This window comes from Passer montanus, unplaced genomic scaffold (assembly GCF_014805655.1).
Source record: "Passer montanus isolate IOZ18808 unplaced genomic scaffold, ASM1480565v1 scaffold39, whole genome shotgun sequence".
NCBI lineage: Eukaryota > Metazoa > Chordata > Aves > Passeriformes > Passeridae > Passer > Passer montanus.
The window spans coordinates 5880657-5908628 of NW_024368707.1; the positions used below are offsets into that span (position 1 = coordinate 5880657).

General features: G+C 39.6%; 1 protein-coding gene across 4 annotated transcripts in view; it reads right to left on the reverse strand.

The window, feature by feature from the left end:
* Positions 1–27972, reverse strand: part of POLQ (DNA polymerase theta) — a 54805-nt gene that overhangs the window by 13249 nt on the left and 13584 nt on the right. Inside the window, exons 7-23 of one of the 4 annotated variants that reach the window (XM_039718153.1) lie at positions 26448–26592; positions 26204–26350; positions 24285–24497; positions 20344–20486; positions 18800–19004; positions 18120–18262; positions 15369–15562; positions 14929–15053; positions 13169–13412; positions 9157–12215; positions 8069–8212; positions 7274–7470; positions 5600–5840; positions 4316–4381; positions 3476–3603; positions 1550–1687; positions 52–226 (exon numbers count right to left, since the gene is read on the reverse strand). In XM_039718153.1, the coding sequence (XP_039574087.1) occupies positions 52–226; positions 1550–1687; positions 3476–3603; positions 4316–4381; positions 5600–5840; positions 7274–7470; positions 8069–8212; positions 9157–12215; positions 13169–13412; positions 14929–15053; positions 15369–15562; positions 18120–18262; positions 18800–19004; positions 20344–20486; positions 24285–24497; positions 26204–26350; positions 26448–26592 (5707 nt within the window). Of the gene's footprint in view, positions 1–51; positions 227–1549; positions 1688–3475; positions 3604–4187; positions 4382–5599; positions 5841–7273; positions 7471–8068; positions 8213–9156; positions 12216–13168; positions 13413–14928; positions 15054–15368; positions 15563–18119; positions 18263–18799; positions 19005–20343; positions 20487–24284; positions 24524–25488; positions 25697–26203; positions 26351–26447; position 27972 lie in introns of those variants that run through there. The other 3 variants (XM_039718152.1, XM_039718154.1, XM_039718155.1) reach the window with 3 other exon arrangements.

Here is a 27972-nt window from a genome sequence, read left to right on the forward strand (position 1 = left end):
AAAAAGACAAAAAGCCAGTAAGAACTGAGGTACTTGCACACATTTGTTCACCTGTAGCTGTGTGAGTCTGTGAAATTGGATATATCCTTTCCATTCCCAGTGCAGAATTCAATCGCTTCTCCCTCTGCAGTGGAAACACCACTTTAGTAATGGCATTGTTGATCCTCCTCCATTCCAATATCAGCCCTGGCAATGGGTGAAGTGTCTTTAATTTCTCCAGAACATCCTTGTGGGAAGAAAAGGGCACAATTAATCAACGGCCTTTAAAACTTTATTTATAAAGTTTTTGCTGTTCTGCAGGAAAAAGTGACTCCTTCACCCACAGTGAGCTTCCAGTGTCACTGCCTTAAAATTAAATCAATATCCTCTCCACTTATACCACCTACACCTGGGTAATCAAAGCACCACCTGACACAGCTGCAGTTTTATTACCCATGAGAAGACAATCACTTCTCTTTGGACTTCTGCACCCTTCCATCACTCTTAACCTTCACCAACCAATAAACCACCTGAAATTATGAAATAAAGCATCACTTGCCATAGGTCCCCTACGATGTCTCCTCTTGTCCAGCGTTAATGCTTCTCCTCCATCCTCTTGCATATTTTTCTCCCTGCTCTCTCCTATCTGTACACTAGGAACACCAAGTGAAGCCCTTGACCATGCTCCTTGAAAGACAAAGCTGATCACTAGCAATCAAATCCTTTCAGCTGAATCAGAAATATAAAGGGACTAACAAGAATTTCAAAAGACAGTGACATGCAAACATTTCTCGAAATAACTGGGGGTTTTTTTTGTGCACCGCAGGCAGCTGCAGCCTCATCCCTCCACATCACAAAAGGAGGAAATCCTCTCTTTGCTTCTTGCTCCCTGCTCTGCCACCACCACTGCACCCAATGTCTTCACTGCCACTTGAGTTCCAGAAATCAATACTTGTCTTCCGAGTACAGACTACACTGAACAAGGGGAAACTAAGAAAACAACACAGATTAATGAGTCCTGAAAACAGGAACATATATATCTGCTAATTTCACTTGTCTAGCAAGAGCACCCGTTAGCCTGCAGCAGTTGGTATTAATGCAGGTCCACAATATTTATCAACTGACAAGAATGTCAATAGCCTTCACATTATACAAGCCTCTGATATACTAAATTTGATAAGCCATCAGATTAGCCATTCTGAAGACAAATTCTCTGAAGCAAAAAATACAGATTTGATAGGAGCAGGAAGAGAAAATATTGTATTTAGTTGACATGGTATTTAAGTAACTCTCAAGCTGATGTGGAAAAATTCTTCTGCTATTGGCTTTACAAAATTATTGTGCTATTTTGGTCTTACACGTGATTTGGGAAATCAGATTCTGCCTGATTTACTCTTATTGAAGCCTGCTATTTACAGGCATGTCCTCACTGCACTCAAGATGTAGGAGAGTAGGAATCACTAATTCTGCTAACAGAGAAGGTAGAACCCAGTTTGAATTTCCAGTGGTAACTGGAGGAGCAAAAGGCAATTAAAATTTACTTTCAGATTAGAAACAGCTTATACTGTACCTTGGTTGTACTGAACTGCTTGCTTAGCCTGACCCTGTTTCCTTTAGCAGTTGCTCTTCTGGTGTAACCGAGGGTTTTCTTGTTCCCTTGGACTTTCACATCTCCATTTTGTGGCAACTTCAGCTCCAGGAACAACACCTGAAAGAGGCCAGAATTTCACATCAGTTTTTGCATGCTGCTCCCAGGAGAAAACAAAAGCAATTGAGCACTTAAACAGCTTGTTCCAGCCAAAGGATAGTACAAATGCTTCAGGTAATTAAAAAGCTGATTAAAGATCCCAGCTATCAAAGTCATTCCTCCTCATTTTAATTAACTACGAAATGCAATTTAAAATCTCATTTTCTGAACACTCTAAGTTTAAGTTCAGAGGTATGTTTTTAGAAAAGGTAATTAACTCCATCCAATAAGTGAGGTTACTACTGACAGTCAGCTGTAATAAAATGTAATGTTCAGATGACTGAAAGTGGGAAGAACATTGGTGAAAAAAAAGAAGTATTAGCAGGGAGCAGGCTTCAGAACAATATGAATGGCACAGAAAAGAGGTGGTGACAAATACCTTTCAGAGAACAGCTAGAATATCAGTTTTTCTAACAAATTGCCAAAAACCAGAAAATTAAGTATATGCTCATTTGGTGACAGACAGAATACGGCTCTTAATTTTTCACTTTATGTTTCTGTGCAGCATGACACCATACTTAGCAGCTATTGTCTTTGATTTCACAGCTGGCAGAAGGGAACAGAACGCTTTTCTCCTGCCCATCTATGGCACAGAAGTTTCACTGACACAAAACTAGAAGGGTAAAGTTTCATTAACTTACACAAGGTACTTTGCATGACTGGTAATAAATTTCCACATGAGGTACAAGCTTCAGAAAACAGCATTTCAGACAAAACTTTACTTCCCCTTTTCCATGAAGCAGAGTGAAACTGAAGTCAAGCATTATTTCAGGAGTTCTAACTTAGACTACTGTTACTGAGCAAGATTCTACACTTACAAAGAAGGAATATTTCTGTGGAATTTATTTTACTGATAGCTGCTTGCAGATTTTGACTACTTTTCCATAAAGTACAGCCCCTCAGTGAGAAAATAGTATATGGGGAAAAAAAAAAAGAGAAGGGGGTGAAAACCATGCACAGCAATTTTAATCTATTTCAATCATTCCATGTAATGTGCATTAAAAAAAAAATTTAATTCTTCAGGAATAAAAGCTTTACTACTTTACACAGAAATCTGTTTCTTAGACTTTAAAAAATTTCAGTTCTTAAAAGCAGATAGCAAGTTTAATTCTTCAGGAATGAAAGCTTTACTACTTTACACAGAAATCTGTTTCTTAGACTTTAAAAAATTTCAGTTCTTAAAAGGTTGTTAAAAGCAGATAGCACTTGATTCAAAACTTTTAAAGCAGTTTTTCCTCCTTGTTCATGCCTGTACAGGGATAAGGGTAACAATGCAACTTTTTCAGAACAACTCTTTTTAGACTCAAGACTACATTACAACAAATCACATCTCGTGTGCAGGACACTGGCATTGCAAAAAACCTTCTCCAGTCCTGTACCACTCATCCAAAATACTCCAAAAGCCATTTAACTGGCAGATATTTCATGCACCATACATACAAACCACATGTTTATTTTCACTTGGTTTTCATTTCCAACATACGTATTTCCACTTCTACCTTCTTTATCTCTGCTAAAGTTGGCAGAAATCAGAATAATCAGTAACAAGCAGGAGAGACTCAGCCTCTTGCAGGCAGCAAGCTCACAAGGAGTGTAAGGATAAATGAACTCTCAGCAGAGCTGGGTTTGCATTTTGGATTTTTGTCACGCTGTCTTCCCACGAAGAAATTTTTTTCTTATTTTAGCCAAAGCCTCTTGATGATAACTTCTGGGGAAGTTCCCCCCCTCCCAACCCCAGCCCTCATGTACCTCTGCAATGTCATCAGGGCTGGTCAAGGAGAAGCTGTGCCCTGCCAGCTGATATGCCTTGGTCTCAATCTGGCTCAGTTTAGCCTGCATGACTTGTTTCTGGGTTTCGTAGGCTGTTGTGCTGAAACCAATGCCATTCAGCTCCAGCAGATAGCACTTGATTCAAAACTTTTAAAGCAGTTTTTCCTCCTTGTTCATGCCTGTACAGGGATAAGGGTAACAATGCAACTTTTTCAGAACAACTCTTTTTAGACTCAAGACTACATTACAACAAATCACATCTCGTGTGCAGGACACTGGCATTGCAAAAAACCTTCTTCAGTCCTGTACCACTCATCCAAAATACTCCAAAAGCCATTTAACTGGCAGATATCTCATGCACCATGAGAGGCCATGGTCCTATACAAACCACATGCTTATTTTCACTTGGTTTTCATTTCCAACATACGTATTTCCACTTCTACCTTCTTTATCTCTGCTAAAGTTGGCAGAAATCAGAATAATCAGTAACAAGCTGGAGAGACAGCCTCTTGCAGGCAGCAAGCTCATAAGGAGTGTAAGGATAAATGAACTCTCAGCAGAGCTGGGTTTGCATTTTGGATTTTTGTCACGCTGTCTTCCCACGAAGAAATTTTTTTCTTATTTTAGCCAAAGCCTCTTGATGATAACTTCTGGGGAAGCTCCCCCCCTCCCAACCCCAGCCCTCATGTACCTCTGCAATGTCATCAGGGCTGGTCAAGGAGAAGCTGTGCCCTGCCAGCTGATATGCCTTGGTCTCAATCTGGCTCAGTTTAGCCTGCATGACTTGTTTCTGGGTTTCGTAGGCTGTTGTGCTGAAACCAATGCCATTCAGCTCCAGCAGAGCCAAGCAATAATGGGTGGGCATCTCCACTTTAGAAAATACATCTGTAGTAAGTACAAACCAAAGAAAATCTTTTATAAAACAGATCAACTGCAGATAAACAAATTCATTTTTTAAAAAAATTAAAAAAGGAGAATCTTCAGTTTTGAAAATACTGAAATGTTCTGACACACTGAAATATTTTACTGTAGATTTCATTTAAATACTTTTGTTTCGCAGATCAACTGCAGATAAACACATTCATTTTAAAAAAAAATTAAAAAAAGGAGAATCTTCAGTTTTGAAAATACTGAAATGTTCTGACACACTGAAATATTTTACTGTAGATTTCATTTAAATACTTTTATTTCTGGAATAAGAAGTATTTCATAGTAAGAAGTGTTCCAGAACATCCTATCACAGAGGTATTTAAGAGAGCAGCTTCTGTTAATTTTTTTTCTAAAAAATACATCTCTCCATATATCAACATTTTATAAACTGTAGACATGCTTAATGTAAGGCTTTCTAAATTGATACACATTAATTCCACCACCCACATCTTTTTAAAATATTCAAAGGTTCAACTGTAACAATCATAAATTATATGGTAAACTTGCAAGAAAATGTTTCAGTGGGATTGGACCACAATCCTCATCTCTGGATACAATTTAGGGGAAGCTATCATAATGACCACCAATCATATATTTCTGGGGGCTTTTGATGGTTTGTTTTAAAACAGTACAAGCACTCAGCAATTATTAGTGCAAACATACAAGATTATTCACTATGGAACCACAAGAGTTTCATGGACACAATGCATACTTGACAAATCATGCTATATGGGCAGGCCAAAGAGCAAGAAATCTCCTTCAGAAAACATCAGAGGATTTTAGGAATTACTTCTGACAATAAAATCCAAAAGCTTTTGAAAATGCTCATGAGAAATCATAGACAGACCCACAAGTCCCTCAGAATGGCCGGGGCACTCACCTGGGAGGTACAAATCTGCTTGATTTAGAGACTTAGAATAGACTCTGCCACAGCCTTAACCACTGGAACTGGTGGAGATTTGGGATATAAGAATTATATTTTAATTTCTCTTTCAGAATATATATGATTCCAAGGGAATTTCCCTGTTTTCTTTTAGCAAATTAACATTTTGACAGAATATATTTAGGTAAGAACTTCCAAACTGTCTCTCCTCCGCACGGATCATTCAGCCTGTGGCAGCACAGTGGTATTTACCCTCCATCTTTGCCTCCAGGTGGAGGATGTATCTTTACCTGTCAGATTTTCCTTCTCTAGCTCCTTGTGGAGTTGGTCCATGACATTGAAGACAAGCACAGACTCTATGGCTGCTCTGTACCGCCCAGACTGGTCTCTGCTGGCACTCAGCCCCAGGCTCTGCACCCCTTGGCCCGTGCCCACTCCTTCCAGGAGGGGCAGCTCACTGGGGAGAAAGTTGGTCACCATGCTGTGAAGGGTATGTTCCTTGGAGCCAGAATCCAGCAGCCAACATGCAACCTTAAAAATGGAGACCTCCATGAGACTTTTTTTTTACCATTTAATCATAATAAAACGCAAATATTTAGTCAGGGGTTAATTCAAGGTTATAGCAGATATTTTTCTTCATCTGTCAGGTAAACTGCAATAATTTGTTAGGTCATTTCAGTAAAATCCTTCAGGAGGGCCTAAGTCACTGAAGAACTTAATTCTTGAGTGAGAATGAAAAGCTATTTCTTTCAAAAGAAAAGCTATTTCTGTATTTTTGAAAACTTTATCCTGTCAAATAAACACATCTTGAAATGTCTTTTTACTTATTAAACCTTGAAGGGAATAAATATGAAAATCAGGATCTAAACATGTTTAATCTGAAAAATTACTTAGTAGAGATCAGAACTTGCTATTGATCTAGAATACTAGCCAAGCTGAGCTCTCCTATCTTTTGCAGAACAGGACTAATGCCAAGAATTCTGCATGGGATATTTTTCTCCTGGTAGAGCTTAAACCCCTGTCTTCAAAGGAAATTAATTTATATGTATATTTCAATTTCTTGTGTCAAAACAGGATGAAGCACAGATTTCTACATTGCCTCTGCCATGCAAGCAGAAGTAAAAACTCATATGTATATATGGGGTTGGGGAGGGTGTATTCATTGTATCACTCAAATGAACCAACGTGAGTATGACTATTACATGCCACAGTGAAGGGAAAGATGCTTTTACTGCTCTTCAATTTCATCCTAAAGTTATATCTTGGTAGGAAAAAATCTGTTTGTCCTTGTGTTGAACACCTTAGCTATTTTCCTCCAGAGCTGAGTACTGCAATGAAGCTGTTCAGCCCATATGCAAAGCAAGCTTTAAAAATCAACAGCATTCTCTGTGCACCCAGAGCTTTTTGAAACATGAGCAACAAGGTGCTTTTACCTCAAGCTAGAGTTTTATGTGAGTTACAACTGGTATCCAAACCTTTTGAAATTCCATGTAAACTTTGTTTTGTTTTGTTTTGAGAAAATGGGGGTAGCAAAGTGGTCTGCATGCATTGTGGGTAACTCTTTTGCTTATAGAGTCTTCTGGTCTCAGAAGGAATAAACTGACCAGAAGCACTTGTGACATTTCAGTCCTAGGCTTCTTACTGCAACAAAACAGAAGTTAAGTCCTGTCCACTGGGACTGGGGAGAGATTTATCTTCATTTCTCCTGCCAAGTAAGGTATGAAATAATAATGTGCTAACCTCTGAAACTCTTTGTTTGTTTCTCTTGCAGGTACCATGAACAACTATAGTAAAGCAGGTGTCCTCAAAATACTATTCTAGATTGCCCACTGAAACAAAATTTCACTAAACTTTCTGACAGATTCATACCTAAATAACAGAAGTACCAGAAGATATTCCCGTCTTTCCACTCTCATGTTTAAACTAGCACTTTCACTTAAGAGAAATTTCTTAATCCTGCAAACCTTTGGGTCCTCAAAACTTCCTTCCAAAGAGATGCCACAAGCCATCAGCAGAGTTTTGTAGTGCTGGATGAAGTCATACATGATAAGTGAGCGCTTCTTCTTGGTCTTCTTCTGCAGGTACAGCTGCAGATGGTTCATTCTCTCTGTCACAGGTAGGCTTTGGTCCAAAGGTGGGGGTGCCAAACTCAGACTGATTTCTAAGGCATGAAATACAAGCAAAAATCATCTTTTAACCCATTACATGGTAAAAACAGTAAGAGAAAAATCTTGAATGCAACCACTTAAAGCACAAAAGCTACAGTTGAACTATGAACAAACAATACATCTGTAGCACTATTACATGCTTTTATCAAACCAGACTAGGCTCCCAAAAGCAATATGCTGTGTCTGTATTAACAAACAAAGGACAGCCAGGAATCAAACCCTAGTCACAAGGTCACTTAGCACAGACTGGGCTATGTTCAGCATTTGAGTGCCAGATTTGTTCTGGAGAGAAAAAAATGGAAGAGATTGAAAAGGAAAAGCAAGAGAACCTGGGAGTGAACAAATGTTTTAGCCATGTGCATGCTCACAGTCCAGTGTCTGAGCCAATTACCTGCCCTTGTTACACAGTACTATAGATGTACCTATAGCAACCTGTCCAAATGTGTTAACACCCAAGACTGCTCAGTTACTCCACCACACAACTGCACCGGGGTCGGGACAATCACAGCACTCCCAAGAACCTTATCTGCTGAAGGAACTTTCTTGAGATGCAGTGTCAATTAACCCAGCAGAGCCTGTCTGCTCACTTACCAGTCTGGTCTTGGATCTGCTGCAAAGAGATATAGTAGGCATCTTTTCCACCCCAACACACTGCCAGTCCAACTACCAAGATGTCTTCGCATCCTTGGACAGGAAATCCTTCATCTTTAACTTGTGTCCGCTGAGGAGAACTCACTAAAGAAATAATTTGAAGTTACTATTATAAATGGCATCCATAAATACAGAAGATTTGGGATCCTGAAAATGCAAATATGTACAAAATTGAATATTATCAGGTCTTAGTAAAGCAAAGGAGCTGTGTGTTAGTAGAGGATGGAGAGCTGGTGTCAAGCATCTCCTTGATAGGTCTCTGGTGATAGTAATGAAGTGTTATCAGCCTGTTGGTATGTGAGAGCTTCTAAATATTCTTCTGTGACTGCCTCTGAACCAAACTTACATATTTTCAAATATTTTCAAAATGTAAACTTAGTTCAATATAAACACATGCAAAATTCAGATCAGCCTCTGGGTTGTTGCAATATTGCTTCCTTTTTTTTCCCCACAGAAGTATTCATACACTGCAGTTTCCTGCTGTTTTTTAAACATATTCTTCCTTTAAAATGACAAGATTAACCAGTTAGATTCTTTGCTGTCACATCACCATAACAACAACAGCAACATTTCTTAAGTATCAAAATAGATTTTTGACAGGCAAATGTGAAATGCTTTTTAGCGTGGAAGTAAGGAATACACTTCCATCTCAACTCTTGAAGACATTGCTAGAAAAGGCCAGAATTTGGAAGGGATGCTTCATGGGTGGTTTAATCTGAACAGGAGGAAACAGAGGGTGACAGAACACTGAAGCAGATTGCCCAGAGAGGTTGTGGAATCTCCTTCCCTAGAGATATTCAAAAGCTGCCTGCACATCATCCTGTGCACCCTGCTCTACCTGAACCAGCTTTAGCAGGGGAGTTGGACTGGATAATCTCCAGAGGACCCTTCCAACCCCAAACACTCCATGATTCTCTTATATCGGTGTTTTTCCTCCATTTTCCATATCCTTGCCTTCTCTAGGCCTGATTTAAGCTGAAGATACTGCATGCTGTTCACAAAATAATGCACTGGAACAGGAAACTGACCTTTTTTGAATTTGCCACCAATCGTTGATTTGGGAGACAAAAGGCACTTTGTTCTTTCACATGCCACTGAGATGGAGAATGTGCTTTTCTCTTTCCATTCTGCAATAAAAGTCTGGAAAAGTGTTTTGTCGCTTGCTACATCAATAATAGTGAAACTTTCAGCACTTAAGGGAACAAATGGAAAAACATCCTGAGATAGCTGCAGTGAAAAGCCTTGGTCTACAGTGGAATCATCTTTTATCTCATCTGTCTCAGTTGGGTCTAGATACTCAAGATTGCCCTGGAATGTTTTTACCTGCTGCTCTGCGTTGCCCTCACTATTCCACTGCAGCTGAATCATCTGCCCTTCCTTTTTGCAGGTGACTTGTCCCTTTCTTGCAGATGGGAGAGAAACAGAACATTTTGGAAAAAGCTCTTTGGGAGGTGTTGGAGGAATAAACCCATTATTACTATCTGGTGCAGGACAGGATGTTCTGTTGCTTCCCTCGAGATGAAGCGTTATGCCATGTGTCTTCTGAAGATCCAAGTTTTCCTTTTCTTTTTCTTTAACCTTGAAAGAGCTTTTTAAATCCTGGCAAGTGGGCAAAGGCTTTTGCTCACAACAGTCAGATTCAAAAACTGGATCTGGCTCTTGACTAACAATAGGAGCAACTAACTCTCCTTTCAAACTGGAGTTTGCTGAAGCTGTTTCAATGCCTGAGAGGCTAGGCCATTTGTCCAACACATCCTGCAATCCTGGGCTTAGTTCAAACGAGCATTCAGTCCACACCACTGGATGGGTGTTCTTTTCAAAAGCTTGGTGGCTTCTCTGGAGCTTTTCACCTTGATCTCCTACTAAGTCCTTTGGTCTGGGGTCACTGTTACGAATGACTGAGTTTCTTAATCCTGACTGACCTTGAAATGTAGAAGGAATGTCTTTCAGAAAAGATGGGGAGTTTCCATGGTCTAAAACTTCTGCTATTACATCTGAGGATGCTAAAGACACATTGTTACACTGTGCAGGATCCTCATGTTCTTTCTGATTGTCACCGACATCAAATTTATTCTCAACAGGTCTTAGATTCTGCAAAACACCATCTGGAGGAAGCAAAGCCACAGGGTCCTTTCCATCAGCTTCCATGATGTGAACAGCTGAAAGGTCACTGACATTACTGAAGCTATCATCAAACAGCAAGCTATCGCTCATATTTAGGCTTGTTTCAGGGACAGGCTGGCATTCTACTTGTACAATGTGTTCCCTAGCAAAATGGGAGGTTGCTTTATTCAAGTCTTTAGACACACTCTCCCCTTTCACTGAATTTTGGGTCTGGTAATCTTGTAGAAAACTGTGTAGCTGTGAGTCAGTCATTGAGAAATCACTTTCTTTAAGGCAAGGTGCAGGTTCTATTTTCTTCACTACAGGCTGCAAATTAAGGCCTCCAGACTCCAAAACTTTATTACTACAGTGCTGAGTTGTGTTTTTCATAATGTCATTTGTTGTGATACGACTTGGGAAGCTCACTTTCCTAACTGTTGCAGCCAGCCTTTTATCAGTATCATTCTCAGTCCAAAAACTGCTTTCTTTTTCTGGTATTCCCTGCTGTGGTATTGCTGCCAGCTCTGAACCTTGTATCCCCTGCTGTCCTGTGATTCCAGCTGCTCCCTCCTGTTTTATTATCATCTCAGTTTGAGTATCCAACTGGATGCTGTCTTCAAAGTCTCTAGAGTCAGAAAACAGATGAGAGGCTGGATCATTCTGAACACCATCAGCATGGCAAACACCTCTGGATTTTACTAAAAACTCTTTCAGAAAATCTTTAGGATGACTGTTGCCATTGCCATTCTGCATTGTTCCAGCTTGCAACGATATTCCATTGGGCTTTTCACTCCCATTTTTGCCAGCATTTTGAATCTGAATACTGCAGGTTTTCTCTTCACCAGGACAGGAATGCTTATCAATCCTTGCCTCAGCAGAGCTTGCATCTGTTTGAGTTTTATTCCTTTTATTCTGCTTAACATCAGTTTTGTCAGTTCTCAGTGCCCTAGCACTCTCAGGTGTTCCTCTACTTCCTACAATACTGTGTGTCTCCACACTGGTGTGTGGAGTACCCTTCAGCATAACAGGTGCCTGAAAACCTGCCCTCCCCTTAGGCATACCTTCATTAGTGCTGGTAGGCTCTGTAAATAATCCTTCAATTTTGTCTTTCTTCCCAATGTTAACACCCCCCATCTGTACAGAACTTGAGACTTTATTAGTTACAGGATCTGTTTCTAAAAATTCCTTATTATTTTGATTTGAAACAGAATTATCTGTAGAGATGGTGGTGCAAGAAACAGGCAGCTTTTGTCTATCTATACTAAGCTTATTTGAATCCTCAAGAAGTGATCCCTGCGGTTTTGAAGCAGTATTTTTGTTCCTAGTCTGATTTAAATGTGTATCTGTGCTTTTAATCAATCTAGAGGCTGAAGACTCTCTTCTCAATGTTGGTATTTTTCCTTGTTCAGTAAGGTGCTCTTGGACTGCTGTTCTGGAATTCATCTTGGTTTTGACCAGAGAAATATCTTCTGTGTTTTCATTTCCTCTGCACACATTTGGCCGTTTTCTAGCACTGGACACAAAATCACCCTTGCCTTCCTCTGCTCGAGCCTGTTTCCTGCCCAGGACTTCATCAAATACAGAGCTTTCTGTGCTACTGCTCAGTCGCCTTTTACATCCCTTTTTAATATTTGATAAGTTTCCAATCTGAGAACCAAGGCCATTACAGTGTTGAACTCTGCACCCTTTTTTGTTATACACCCTTGAAGACTCAGCAGACTCCTCTCCATCTGATCTGTGCTGTCTGTCTTCCAGTTCTGACTCACTGCTGATCACAGAGGAGGTATCAGTCTCAAGAAAAGACTCTGGGTTCCACTGCACCCCCAGCAGTGCTAAATCCTGCTGCAGAAGTCTCCTGGCTTCCTCCACAATAACAGAGGCTGCTTCTCTTTCAGTGAAGCCCTTCATTCCAGCCATCCAGATGCTGCGCACGGCCCGACGCTCCTCTGCTGACTCTTCATCCTCATCCACAGCCCTACGAACACTGTGGGGAGGGTAACAGACACACCTAAACACCCATGCAGAACATAACAAACAACACACAGAGCTGGCACTATTCTCTTCTGCTCCCATGTCAACTGTCTTCACAGCTTCCTTTACAAAAGCACTCTACCTAAAATATAATACACTTGATACGAAATAATTGGAAATAACTATTTCTAAATATGAATAGATGTTAAAAAAGGTTTTACTGGTCGCATACCCCAAAAGCATTTCCAGATTTCTGTGTTCAAATGCCTTCACAGCTTCCTTTACAAAAACACTCTACCTAAAATATAATAGACTTGATATGAAATAACTTAATTGGAAATAACTATTTCTAAATATGAATAGATGTTAAAAAAGGTTTTACTGGTCGCATACCCCAAAAGCATTTCCAGATTTCTGTGTTCAAATGTACCCCAGACAAGTCCCAGTTCCCTGCTAGAGAAAGATGCAGGTCTCAATGAATCATCCTCCATGCACTGTTTTCCAAATTAAGCAAACTTCAAGAGCATGAACCAGACAAGTATCATGGCACAGTCCAACAGGTACTTGATCAAGAAAACTTTTTACTGCACTAACATAAATCACAAGAGAATCCCAAAAGATAATCAGTAATAAATCAAGTACGTTGAACGTATGGTGAAGCTGCCTTTTAGAAAAAACTCCCCTGAAAGCATTGACAATTTGCCCAGGACTAAACAGTGCATTGGAAAGAGGAATAAGAAGAAAATTTAGGTGTCAAAAACTTATTCTGTAAATACAAGGTGCTTCTATTAATTTCAGAATAATCACAGAATGACTGTGGTCAGTTGTTATCAAGTCATTATCATGTCTAACTAATATTTGACACAAAATTCCAAAGGTGTTGCCACATTTCACTGCAGGTTTCATCCTGTAACCCTTCACCTTACAAACTTCCTCACTTGACTTCTGGACTTACTGATCTCTCACCTTTTAAATGGTACTGAGTTCTTCAGAGCAGCTGCCACATCCTCAGGCCTGGCCTTAGCGAGATCAGCCACGGTGACAAAGCCAGCGCTGTAAAGTGTCCTGGCACGCTGGGCATTCAGCAGAGACACTCGCACCAGGTCACAGAGCTCCCTCTGCACCCCAAAAGTCAGGCGGCTCTGGAACTGAGACAGCAACAACTCCATGTTGTGCCAGCCCAGTCGATTACAGAAAACTGTTATCATTCCTGGAACACGAAAGTTACATTAATGTCTGAACTCCAGCTCCAGTTCTACTAAGCTGGATTCATTCCCCACCCCCCAATCTGAATCAGCACTCACTTCACATTTGTCACTTTCCCAATGTTTACAGAAACTAACTCATGTTTATCACAACTATGAGTAGGAGCTAGTCTTGCAGAACTCAATCTGCAATTAACTAGTTAATCAGTGAGGCAGAAATTCTGAATTACACTGTTTTTTAAGATGCTAATATTGAAAGTTTGAAGCACATGCATATCGTGAAACAGAAGTCCTATGAAAGAATCATACTGAAAAAAAAAGGCAAAGGAAAAAGTAGTGATGAGAGTCATTAAGGGAAGCCACAGATCTTTGAGGAAACCCAGGGCTGATATCAATAAAAGTAGACCTTGGCCTGCAGGATTTTAGTTACTGAGAGCATCATAGGAGGAAGCAAATCCTATGATACAGGTTACAGCTGCAGTCCCCAGTGCATGGGAAAGGGAAAAGAGCACAGAAAAGACAGTTTCTCATTCACAGACTACATCTACAGACAATGAAAACCACTGAAAGACATGGCATCCCTCACTAATTTTACAGTGATTATAGAAAACAACTTTTATCATATACCTTAACTTTATGTCAATTTACTTCCCAGATTACTCCTGTGAAAACTATTAACACTAGAAATACAGAATTATGAAACTGCTACGAAGTTATTTATACTAAAAAGTTGGTTTTTTTTAAAGTTATTTATACTACCAGAATTAAATTAAACTACTCTGCATCAGTTGGCGTGACCTTTTCATTTTGGGGCTTTGACTCATGCTGCAGCCCACACAGAGGGTTTCGCAAGTCGAGCTAAAACTGTCTCAAAAACTGAAAACCCACTTATGGAGTAATGAAGGATTTAGGCAACAGAAAAAAAATATCTCGGTCACTGGTGGGCTGTTACTTCTACTCCCACACAGCCTTCTTGGGGAAGTTAAAGGTAGCAGCTGTCTGACCTCCTGTGATCTGCTGATCTGTGATCTCTCCTGTGATCTCCTGTCTTCTGATGACCCAGAAGCCACTCACTCTGTTTTGAAAACTGTAACCTTACACCTTCTGACCAATTAATTTTGCATTCAGAGGAAAGCCATGTCCCATCTTTGGGGCTCCAAACTTTACTCAATGCTGAAAGGTATTCTTTCCTCATAGAGCAAAGCTTTAGAAGGGACTTGCACTAATTTCCGTACTTAGTATTGAACAAGCTACATTCCTCCACAGCACACAGCTGATTTCTACAAACCTCAGCATGCTGCACACTGCCTGATTCCCCTCAGCTGGCCCCTTCCCACTGCACACTTTGTGTTCCACAGCAGGGGCAACCACAGGTTAAGCTACAAATCCATAAGTGGTTTCACAAGGCTGTTTGTTGGTAATACCACACTGAGGCTATTTTAGCCCCAAATCTGGAAGGACAAAAGAAAAAAAAAACAGACTAGCCTAAGACTCCTGGGATATTTTGCTCAGACAACTTGCCTGCATAAGTGGCAGCAGATTGCTGCAAGGATTGAAGCTGACCACGACTACAGCCGTATTTCTTGGTCATATCTTGTAAAGGAACCTCACTGATTAAATCCAGAAGGGCAAGGCTGGTGAAAAACCTGTTTATGAAGTACATGAAGAAACAAAATTGTCATCTGGGGCACATTACATGCCAAAATGTGCTGTGATACATAGGACAGAACAGTACTACACTATAGCACACAAAAGAAACAGAGAGGATGGCTTCCAAAAACATCAGCACAAACATCTTGTGCTACCGGTGTTCTTGGACCAGAGCAGACCAGGTCCAGGTCCTCTGACCTATCAGCTCACTCAGAAAAAGAGCCAGTTCCTGGAAACAGACACAGAGCCTGTGCATTACAAATGTTATAGCCTCTGATCTCTGCACTTTCACACCCACATTCTGTGGCTACCTTTTGTGGATGGCCATTTGTCTGTGCTGTTTCTCTGTTTTAGCTGTGATTTTGCCCTTTACAGAGCGAGCTAGAAAGCCTTCTTCAATCCCCACCAGCTCAGCCACACGTTTCATTGAGGCAGGCAGCTTCTCCCATAAGCAGAAAAACTGGTACCAGTCAATGGTGGTCCACTCCTCATACACTGGGGTGATCTAAAGAAAATAACACAATCCAAAAAACTGTTTCAGAGAAATAAAGAGAACTAAACAGAGTTTTGGGCAAACAAAACTACAACCTAGGGAATGTGGTTAGAGCATCCCACACACGATGTAAAGGCATTGAGTCACAGGCGTGTACCATGAAGAAAGTAAAAGCTCTTCTAATCCAGTTTCTTTAGTACTTGTACTGATGAGATCTGACTCATATGGGTACTTCAATGATTAAACCATTTGGAATCTTTGTCAGATTATTTTTTAAATCCAAGCTACTAAACTATTTTTAAGCTGTATCTTCAATGTCCTTTAAGAAAACAAAATTTTATTCTTTTTTTAACATAATTTACAGAAATCTATCAACTTTTTAAAACCACAAGTAACCACATTAACCACTGCCACAGCATCTGATAAAGCAGGAAGGACACAGATTTGCCAGAACTAGCTGAAGCTTTCACTTACCTGGAGTGCAAAATAATCGCAACTTTTATTAACGCTAACAAAAAGACCTCCAGAGCTTTTTTATGTTTTTAGACATAAAACCAATTCTGTTAATGTTGAGTCAGCACAGAGTTAGTTTTTCTATGAGGAGACAAAATGTCTTCATATCTTTATCAATATAAAGCAAGATTCATTATTTTGAAAGAACTAAGAATTGCTTGGCACAAATGTTAAATGGCACAGAATACTAGTTGTCTATGTTGTTGTAAATCATCCATGCTTCTTCATCTGCTGAGAAGAACAAAAGTTATTAAGATGGGGGTTTATCTTTTGTGATTTGGATTTTTTTATTTAAAGAAAACTATCTTCCTAGTCTAGCAAATTCTTATTTGTTTTAATCAACTTCCCTAAAATACAAGGGCTTAGAATTCAGCCTCATATTTGCACAAGTAAAAGATGCAAGCTTAAAAGTATTAAAAAGTATTTTAGCAGATAAACTCCCTATAGCTCATAAGGAACACATGAAGAACAATACTAAAAAAACCAAAAAAAGCAACAAAATGAAATAAACCTTTGGCCTTGAAAATGAACAGACTTGCAAGACAGTGTTTTAGAGTAGCTTAACAGAAGAGAATGTCAAGAACATTTTGTTCAACAGTGTATGATTTAAAATAACCTTAGACAAGCTGCTGCAATTAAAAAGTACAGCATAAAAAACATTGTGCCATCACTGCCTCTACCCCAGAACAGGAAAAAATTTCACCCTTTTTTTTCTGTTTTGGACATGCAAAGAGGGAAAAAATTCACTGGTCATACACAAAGGAGCTCATTTTACCTGGCAGAAATAGAACAAAATATAATGTGGTCCTCTAAAACAGAGATATGAGTATGTATGGGACAGCAGTAGATCCAAGAAAATTCTATCTGTGTTAGCCCATAACTGGGTTATTGAATTCACCAAGCAGAGACAGGTACCCTCAGACTCTTGCCTGTCCCTGTCTGCCAGCTCAACAAGCTTTGTAATTGCAAGCATATTCCTCTTGAAGTGAACTTTCCTTCAAGAAAAGAGTCCCAAATTCTGCCTTTGATTTATCATCCTGTTAAAGAGAATATACCTTACTCTTAAAGAAGGCTAAAGCTGACTGACAGATTTCAGCTGATGATTGCATGTTGGGCCTCTGGCAGCCATGAATCCCAAGTTGTGCAGTGCAACTCCACCCAGCTCAACAAGCTTGTAATTGCAAGCATGTTCCTCTTGAAGTGAACTTTCCTTTCAGAAAAGAGTCCCAAATTCTGCCTTTGATTTATCATCCTGTTAAAGAGAATATACCTTACTCTTAAAGAAGGCTAAAGCTGACTGACAGATTTCAGCTGATGATTGCATGTTGGGCCTCTGGCAGCCATGAATCCCAAGTTGTGCAGTGCAACTCCATCTGGTTTCCTCAATAATCTTCACAAGTTCATGGCTTCCTCTCCCAGGGTCTTAAATAGCAGTGCTTAGCTGTTCAAGTGTATGTGCTCATAAATCTTGACACACTCTGGGACACTTTTCCCTTATAAGATTTATCACACTCCTTCCTTTAGCCCTGGCAGCATCACCAGGCAAGTAAATTAAATCAGGGATGAATTTCACTGTAACTGAATCAAAGAAAGGCCCACCCATAGAAAGAAAGTGGTGTGGCTCTCTGAAGCTTTCTGGAGGCAAAATAGATATTAGAAGCCCAACATTTTTCTGTGCCTCCAAAAGTAATATGAAATTAAGCCTGCTGTTCCCAAACACACATACAAAAATCAATTTGTTTCATCAATTTCAAGTGCCTCAGAAAATCTACCATTATTTTATGCTCAAAACTTATTAAGTTCTGAAATCTTAGTAAGTCAAGAGTGACAACAATGGGGTTAAATGGCATGCAGCACCTGTCTACACAATAGACACTATGGTAACACACTCATTCTGAAGAACCTTCAATTTAGAAACTTATCTTCGTGAAGGATAAGCTAAGCAAAGCACAGAAAAACCCAAGCCAATGTTCATGGAGCCGTCAAGAACTTTGCATTGTGCTGTCTCCCCTTAGTTTTGGTAGTAGAAAATACAAGACACAGAATAGGAACCTACCAAATAGACAATATGCAGATCATTCTCCAGAACAAAGCTTTTCATAGCTCGCTGCAGGTCTGCAAAGATTTCCATGGCTTCAGTTGGTGAAAGAGAAGAGGAAAGAGTAGCTGAGCCAAGATGTGTTGGGTGATAAACCTTTTCTGTAAAAAAAAAAAGTTACACAGAGAAACATTTAAGTTCAAGTTTATAATAATTTCCAGATTGTGCTGCATTTGAGAGATTTCTAACTTTTCACAGCGGCTTTTTCAATAAGAAATAGTTTATGTCTCCATTCTGAAGAGAGAAAAATGGAAACAATAACAGGCTTAGCCTTGCCTATGTCTAAACTAGCCTTTTTCTCTTTAGAAAGACAAAAATCACAGTCTGCAGTTAATATGCACCAATCCTGTGGTTAAAGTTTGCTTTGTTTAAAGATATTTTGGGAATTTTAGACTAGGATGCATCAGTCTTAGAGGTGATGTGCAAGTGATGTGATGTGCCTTCCAAGAACATGTGCATGCAAAATATGTTAAAACAGGCATGAAGATACTTTCCAGAAAGTCAGAATATTCTTGATACATATTTCTTTAAAATAAAATAAAAATGTAGAGAAGTCCTTACTATTAATTTATATTGAACATCTACTCAGTTAGCAAATCAAAACTGCAATCACTGGGAGGAACACCAATTTTACACACCTTTCACATCATTGCCAGAGTCCACAATCTGAATGAATTCATTTTCCAGCAGCCATGCCACACAAGCCTCAATAGGTCCAGCCTGTGCTTTGTCTTGCCCTTTCCCATTTTCCCACTTGCTTTCTTTCAAGCTGGATGCAAGCAGAGTGCAAGAGGCATAGGTCTGCACATCCTCTGGAGTGTTGGCTACTCCCCCCACTATGATCTGTTGAAGAAAAATATCTTTTCATATTGCCAGAGATGCAGCAGGACAGAACATCAGATCAGAGAATCAAAGAGAGTGATCCATCATCTCAGTTTTAAAGAACCATTTTCCCAGAGAGGGGAATATGAGACAAAGCAACAGATAACTTTTAAAGACTTTCTTGGCAAGAAGTCAGTTATCATGGGCAGAAGTAAGAGGACTAAGCTATGGAAAATAATGATTTACAAAATCTTATTTTGAAAGTGAACATACACATAGCAGCAATTTAGATTTGAGACTAGCCTCAGGCATTTTGCTTAGCCAACACTGTGAAATATTAAAGTATGTTAGAATATAAACTGCAATTTTATGAATACAAAAAGCAAACCATGAAAGTGGAGTTCTTGTAAGGCTATTCAGCATACTGAAGGTATCTCTTAATATGTATGAATGCTATACTCCCCCACTGTTTTCCTGATTAAGAGTGATTTTGTTCACCTTGAATTTTAGTTTTGCTTTAAAGGAACCTCCTTCTTTTGTATAGCTCTTATGCAGAAAAATACATTTAGAAATTCCCATGCTAAAATTCAAAATCTATGGAAGTACAACCAAGTTCTAAGCATCACAAAAGTTTTCAAAAGACAGTAAAAGTATAGCAAACAAATTATATTTAAAGAGTCTTGCATCTAATCCAAGTTCAAGCCCAAAAAGCAGCTTTGGAAAAGGACATAATCTCACCTAGGTGAAATTAAATCCTCTCTTGTATCTAATCCATGTTCAAGCTCAAAAGCAGCTTTGGAAAAGGACATAATCTCACCTAGGTGAAATTAAATCCTTTGGGTCCTTTTTACTCCCATGGGAACCCTACAGAGGAGGGAGCAAATTGGGTACCACCCCTGTTTGCTCACCCAAAATGTATTCACAAAATTTCAATTGTTCCTGCCCAGAAGAGGTAGGTAAGTTGAGGGGGTAAATAAGAGACCCTACAAGCTTCCAGAAATGTCATTATGGCCCAGTTCAGCCTACAAAGCCTCTAGGATCAGTAATTTACAAACATCCTCCAGTTAACAGTGTCAGGTTACACCTAAAGTTTAAGAATGACACTTAGTTCTACCTGCTGCTTGAGTACATCTAAATACAATAGCAAAGCTTCTTTGAGTGTGCTCACATCCCAATCTGCAGCAAGCAGAGAAACATCCTAGACAAAATGCTGAATACTGAAGCAAGCTGGCAGAGCCAAATAAATTACTGGCTTGACAAAGCAGGAAACACATGAAAAAGAAATGCACAGAAAACATTTGGTGGTGTCACAGAAGAAACCATCCTACAAGCACAATTCTAATCCCTGAGTGTCCCATACCTCAAGTATTGCTCTTTTCATGCTAGAAGCAACACCTTCCCCTTCTCTTCTAAGCAAACAGCTGCTAACAGGCTTGAGAGATCCCTGAAGTAGAGCAGCACCTTTTGATCTCTCTGAGGGCTTGCAGACTAAAATGCTCTCACCTATTGGTGAAGAAAAACAAAACAAATTACTTTAGTACTGCATATGAGCACTATTACAGCTGCATACAGCTCACCAAAGACATATTGTTGGAATGGAAAACTGTAAGTATTTTCAAAAAAGCTGAGTAACAAAAGAGAAAAAAATGTGCAACCTTAAATGGTGCATATGAATTGCTATGTAAGAACTGCACAGATGCAGAGTACATCAGAACTAAGGCAAAGCCATCTTCAGAGTCACATTAGGCTAGTCTGGGTCTTGCCAAGTCATCTAAGGAGATTCCACAGCCTCTCTGTTCATCTGCTTTGCTGCCGAACCACTCTTGCTTCTTGTTCTGGAGTTGACTGGAACTATAATATACAGTGGCATCACTTTGACTTTTTCATTACATTAATAAACTGAAAAAATTTTCAAAAGTAAGAAGAATACATAAAAGCTGCACAGTATTTTGACTGTTTGTATTAAGTCAATCAGCTTTCACTCCAGAAATAACTAATTCAGAAATTCAAAATGACTGATCTAAGTAACTATACATTCTCTGAACTTTCACATAGGCATTTATATACACATAGACGTAAGTATCCTGCATGCTTTCCACTGAAGTACATCTCAATATATCCTACCTTAAAATTCTCTGTCAGACATTGTTCAGTTAATCTCTAACTACTGAAACTCTGTGGGAGACAAAAAACATCCCACGAAAGAAAAATGAAAATAATGGGTAAATTCCTTCAATGAGATCAGAGTACTGAGGCAAGGGGGTTAGAAATTAAAAGGTGATTGATTAAGGATAGCTGTTTAATCATGTATATTGTTTAGCATTTGCTGTGCTTGCAAAGACAGGATGCTTGTGAGGACCGGATGAGAGAATGCAAGGATATTTTGATAAGGAACTGCTTCCCAAAGCAGGAGGGAAAGAGTGCCAGATTTGCAAGGCTGTTGAGATAAGAAAGACTTTTTTGGGGGTCCGAGGAGCCTAGACCTGCTTTGTGGTTTGAACTGCAACCAAGAGACCATGGAGCAGGCGCAAGGAGGCAAGGTGAGAAGTCCACCCCTGAGGAAGACATTGGAAAGCTCGTTTGCTTCCTCCCGTGCGACCACCAGATGACCACCAGAGCACTGTGCAAGCACAGAAGGACCAATAAGCTAATCATAACAGCAAGCAGGGCTGGGCAGGGCTGGGAAATGAATATGCATGGTGAATTGCAAAACTTGATGCACATGTAACCTTTCAGGGAATAAAGAGAGGGTTCAGTTCTTCAGAAAGCCTGCGTGTCTTTGGAGGAGTTATCCCCCACGCACCTCAGCGCTGAAGAAATACACACCTACTTTACAACTGTTACCAGCTGTGGAGTTTTTCCACATATCAGTACGGCTTAACCATGGAAAACACAGTGGTCACATAAAGGATATTTTTTCCACAAAGCTGTTAGGGAGAAACTGATCACTGAAGACCTTAGCTAGTTGCAAGCTTTGCCACCTGGCACAGGATAAATGGATTATGGGTAGGATACATTTGCCTTTGACTAAGAGGAGAACACTAGTTTTGGATTAGCTGTACATTAAATAACATGACAGATTTATGATAAGTTGTTAAGATTTAAACGCAGGTAGTCTGGACACAAGGTAATTTTGGTAGTGGGTATCTTAGTATGATCCTAGGAATGTTAACTTGGGATAAAACTGTAGCTGTGGAAATGCTACAGTAATTAGCAAATCCAAACGTAATGAAAACACAACTGCACTTAAATTTAATGAACAGAATAAATAAATGCAGTGTAGGCGAGTAACGAAATACAGCTTAAACATAATTACATATATTAACTACAGAATGAAATGATGTTCAGAGGATGTGTCTTCTATTTTTTTAACCCTGCCAGGTGAAAATGTTGGTATCAGTTGATCACGTACTTTTGACAGAACTGGGGAGTAGGTAAGATAAACTGCCTGTAAAGCACTGTTTTGTGAAAGAAAAGCTTATTTTATTTTAGCAATAAAGAACATCTATTCATTTTGTATTTGGGTTCTGATGTGACCTGAAATTTCCTCTGAAGACTTCCCTTTGACTCTTTCAGAGTGATGTATCTAAAAGAAAATCTAACAGAAGTTGGACCCACTTAGTTCTATATTATCTGACAGTTTTACAAGACTTGGGGGATATTCTTTCCCAAGATGCCACTGAAAATTCAAAGCTAATAATTGCAATCTAGTAAAAAATAAATTAAAAAAAAAGGAACTGAGCTGTTCCAATATCCATTATTGAACATTTCAGATACTAGGAGGTTCAGGTTAGCATCAGACTAGACAAACACCAGAAGATTCTGGATATCAAGGCAAAAAACATCCTTTAAAACCAACAAAGGCCCTACTAAATTCTAGGTTTTGTTGAGCTTTACCTATTTCTCCTTGGGAAAATGGTAAGTTTTGATGAATGCAAAAAGAAACACATTTCACTCTCCAAAACTGTATTTTTAAGTTTTCATCAAACAAGAAAATAAATTAAAAAACCAAAATGTAAGACAATCCAAAAACTACAATGTTGGGAAAGGAGGAGGAATTCAACCCAACAGCATTTGTCTTTTGTCTGTCAGCTAAATTTCATATCCACATAAGGCACTTTTTCCAGCTGAAGTTGCTGTCCTCCAGTCTCCCTACTCTATGACAGAGTAGCAGCTGGCAACACAGCTTTATGTTCTCATCCAAAAGACTCTGTGAAGTGGAAAAAAAATGGTACATTCATGAAGCTCATCAGCATAAAGTCAACTGCTTACACATCAGAACTGTCACATCAGAACTGTCAAAAAGGGTACTAATTATTGTAACTTGAAGGAGAAAAAGAAGAAACTTCAAGGAATAATGTAATTTTACACCTGCCTGCTACAGTCAAATGAGAAAGTCTGGAAAATTTCAAAATCCAGCCTGCAGCTGCCCTTTCCTTGAACGCACAGGGAGAGCTTGCAGAGATATAGGTCGCAAAATGCTCTGTTGCTATGCTACTCAGGCAAAAATAGAAAGCTAAATGTAAGAACAGTCTGCTTACACAGGGCTCCAGCAAGCACCAATCAAACAATCAGGAGGGCAAATCCCACTTCCCGCATCTGTTGAACTTCTTCTTTTCTGCTGTGTTTATACTTGCATAATGTGGCTTTTTGCAATCATCCACAAAGATAAATTTCCATTGCAAATTAAAATAACAGGCAGCATTTTTTTGTTGAATATCAATCAGTGCCACTGTATGCAAGAAGGTGCCATATTATCTGTGAACTACTGTTCTTATTTCCCTGTCTCTGTCTCATTACTACTTTCAAGATCCATAAAATTGATGGTTAATTTTAATAAATCTAAATCATAATTTCAGACAACAGAAGCTTGTCAATTAGGGTTGTAGACTTTATATGTGTTTCTTGTATTTTAGGCCCACCCAATGAGAGTTTACTGCAAATTTTCTCACTGCAACTCTAAACACTAGTCAACTGACCATGGATCACAGAATTAAGGCAAATGAACAACACAGCCTTAGAAGCTAACAAGAATTCAAAGGTAAAAATAACCTGTTCCTGAAGTAACTGACATATAAATACCAAAGTCAATCTCAGGCAGTGAAAACAACCCCCTGGGAATTACAACTTTTACTCCATTAATACCAAACAAATTAATACCAAACAAATTCATCTTGATTAACCTAATCATACAGCATACCAAAGGAATTCATCATGATTAGTCCCTAATTGTGAAGTCCTGCCCTGGATTTAATCAGGTTAACACCGCTCCGACAGAATGTCAATAACGACTCTGCTTACCCTCTGTGTCTACCCCTTTCCTGCCAGCCCTTCCAGCCATCTGCTTGTAGGTGAGGATGTCCAGCAGCCTGCCACCGAAGGTGGGGGTGCGGATGATGACGCGGCGCGCGGGCAGGTTCACTCCCGACGACAGCGTGGAGGTGGCGGCCAGGACTCGGATCAGGCCCTGCCGAAAGGCTCCCTCAATGATGTCCCGCTCGTCGAAAGTCAGACCTGGGGAGACGTGGCTTTTAGTGACCCTTGTGATGGTGAGACTGAATGTAAGAGCTGAAAACGTTGCTGTCCAGCAAGGGAAGAACAGACTTAATGAACATTCACCAGTCAGTGCTAGGAACCAGGCTTGCAACACTACCTTATTTAACTTCTGACCGGTAAGTGAAGCGAAATTTCACCCTTAAGTTTTTATTCTTCAACTGACAGTGGCATACTAGCTTTTCTAAGGTGCTTGTACACCTGGTGGCAAGATTAACTACTTACTGCATATTTACAAGCACTACAAGTATATACATAAAGAAATAAAGTAAAAAATGAGAAAACAATAGGGAACTAGGATTTACTTATCTACCATCCTGACCGTGGACTCCTTCTTTATTATTTCCATTACAGGTCTACTTTGTATCTTTCTACATTACCTTCAGGGCTTCAGGCCAATTTTATAAGAAATACAGATTCTATAAGCATTTGGAATTATTCTTCCTACATAATCAATGCCATAGCTACTGTTTTCTCTCCCAGTCACTCTTTTCTCTCAGTGAATCAACAGGTGACATGCTCTATTACCTACCTAAGTAAAAAATAAAAAATCCAAGCAGAAGTGTTCACAACACATGCTTCTTTCGTTTTTATTTTTATTGTTATACTTCCTCTACTTACTCATTTATTTTGATATTAAGCTGAGGAACATTGCTCTGAAATACTCTGGCAGCTTTAGGAACAACTTGAAAATGCTGGAGCTGCAAATCAGTTAATTTTTCAGTCATTTCACAAAGAAAGGACCAGGCAAGTTGTATTCCAGAAGTTGCTGTTATCCAACTGTCCTGGTTTAGAGCAAATTTGGGAGAAAACCTCCAAAGGGGGCCCCTCCAGAAAGCAAATCCACACAGCCCCTCCACCCAACCCGTTTGGGAAGGATTCCTCAAAAGAAGTGGAAAGAACCTGTTTATTTAACAGGCAAGTACCCCCCAGCACACAAAAGGAACAATACCAGATGACAACACTCTGTCACCGATCCAATAAAGATGACAAATTCAGAAAATCTTTCCTGGGAGTGGTTGCTCTGTTATCGGTCCCTCTGGGGCTGGGGATGGCTGCTGCAGGCCACAAAGTGCAAATTCTCGGTGTTTCCCAGGTCCCACTCTGGAGCAGGTTCGAGTGGTTCCAAGAAAAGGGAAAGAAAAACAGTCCAGGGCAAAATTTGGACTGCCTAGTTAAACTAACTAACAAGCAAAAGCAAAAGCAAAAGCAAAAGCAAAAGCAAAAGCAAAAGCAAAAGCAAAAAGCAAAAGCAAAAAGCAAAAGCAGTGCTATGTACTGCCCCATCTCTGTGCCCCGCCGACTGTGCAGGAGTGAGCAGGCTGATAACAAAACAAAACCTCACTTTTCAGAGCCAGTCTTGAAGGCACAGAACATAATATCCAGCATAAACAGAACAGATGACTGGGAATACAAGCATCATAACATCACCCTAGGACACCAACACAACATAGAAAAGACGTAGCAAAACAATTTGTGAATTAAAGTCTTCAGCCACAAAAATATAATTTCAAATTTGCCTGTAACTGTGGGATTCTTAAAGCTTATTTAATCATAAGCTACAAAATGCTTAAAAAAGCAACTGGTAAATTGCTGAATGCCTGCAGTAAAAAGCACCCATATGAATTAACCATTACTGAATTCAAGACCAAGATATTCAGGAATACCTGCATGATGAAATGCCACTCCCCATGGCAAAGTGCGCTGGAGCACAGAGTCCAGGCCGGAAATTGAACGCTTTAACTGATCCAGGACCTCATCAATCCCTTCTCTGTTCACAACAACTGGGGTAAGGGCTGAATTTTTTGCAGAACCTTGAGAAAGAAAATATTTTTATAGTTCCTACTAAAAATAATTTTCATTAAAGGCACTGTGTATACTGTAGTCTTCTATTAAGTACTTTTCTCTTACTCTCAGTTTGCTGCAAACCATAGAACTCCCTGGCAATGATGTCTGCCAGATTCTCACACCAGTTCTTGGATGGACAGAAGAGCAGGACTGAATGGCCACCACAAACAGTCTCATAACACAGGCTCACAATATGGTCTTCGTCTCCCTGAATTGAGATAAAATATTTTCAGTGCACTCTCAGATTGGATGAGGTCTGTAAATGCTGTCCTTCTGTATCCCAGTAGGAATCTTCTACTTCCAGTCAGAAAGAGAAGCAAACATAGAACATGGATGACTGTTCTTAGTTTCTGTCTTGCTTTATGAAGCCCAAGCACTAATATGACCACACTGTTGAGGGCAGTTCTAGACCTACCCATGAATACAATGTTTTTTCACCTTGCTTTCAGAAATCTTTTTCTGAATGAAGGTCACACAGTGCACAAATAAATCACTGCAACCTCCACATCATGGGTAACAGCAGTGGGGAAGAGCCCTGAAGGAAAACCCCTCTACTTAAACTAGGGAACAGTTAACTTGGATGTCTGAACTAAAAGCCTGACATGTAGCAGCCTAAGCATCCTCAGTAAGAAGCACTCAGCAAGCACTGCTGACCAAAGACTGCAGGTGTTCTGAGCACAGTGAAAGCTTTTAGGGATACTTATACAGAAGTTCATGCAGAAACCTGCTGTTTACAGCTTGCTTTTTTGGTTTTAAGATCTTAAGAGAATCCCTGCAATTGATCTGTTATGCTTGGCTATGCCATATTCTCTTGTAGCGAGCAGGCCAAAGGAGGAAGAGAAAAATGTAGGCGTACAGCAAGAAATAAAAAGAACTAAAATGCAGATGAAGACAGTGGAGCAATGGCAGGAACTTCTCGACAAGGAATCAGCCAAATTCAGCTGAAATGGTAAAGTCATCAAGTTTCCTTTTATTGGTCCAGTGTGAGGTACAGAAGTCTGAAAGTACAGTAGTAGATTTTAAGCCCAAGATCCCCAAGTCTTATAAAATAAGCCAACTCCTTTAAACTGTTGAGTCATAAGCAGAGTTGAGTTCTTTCTCTCGCTTAATTTAGTAACTATCCAAAGCAACTGTCTCAAAAATATCCAATGCAGCATCACCTTCTCAATATGACCACATAAAAACTAACTTCCAAATGCTCTAGTGGAAAAACATTTCCTTTTGTTTCCAGGATACTTTTTCTCTGCTGTGCCACCATGCTACTGACAAGAGAATGTCTGCTCACAGCAAGAATGGAGTGCAAAACTTTCTAAAATGTTGCTGTCACTCCACCCATATAGCTCAACTACTACACTAGTATTATACAAAGCAGTTCAAATAACCAGAGAGAGAATTTACCCTTCAAAGACTCCACAGGAAAGGACCTACAAGTAGAGAGCTCAAATTCCCCACTTGTACCCATTTGGTTCTTTGAAATCATTATAGTATATTATCCCTAACTTTCTATATCCTTTTCAAGCGTGCAAAAGGACTAACTACTAAAAACAGATTCAGAAGAATTGGAATGGACATCTGCCTTCTTATCAGT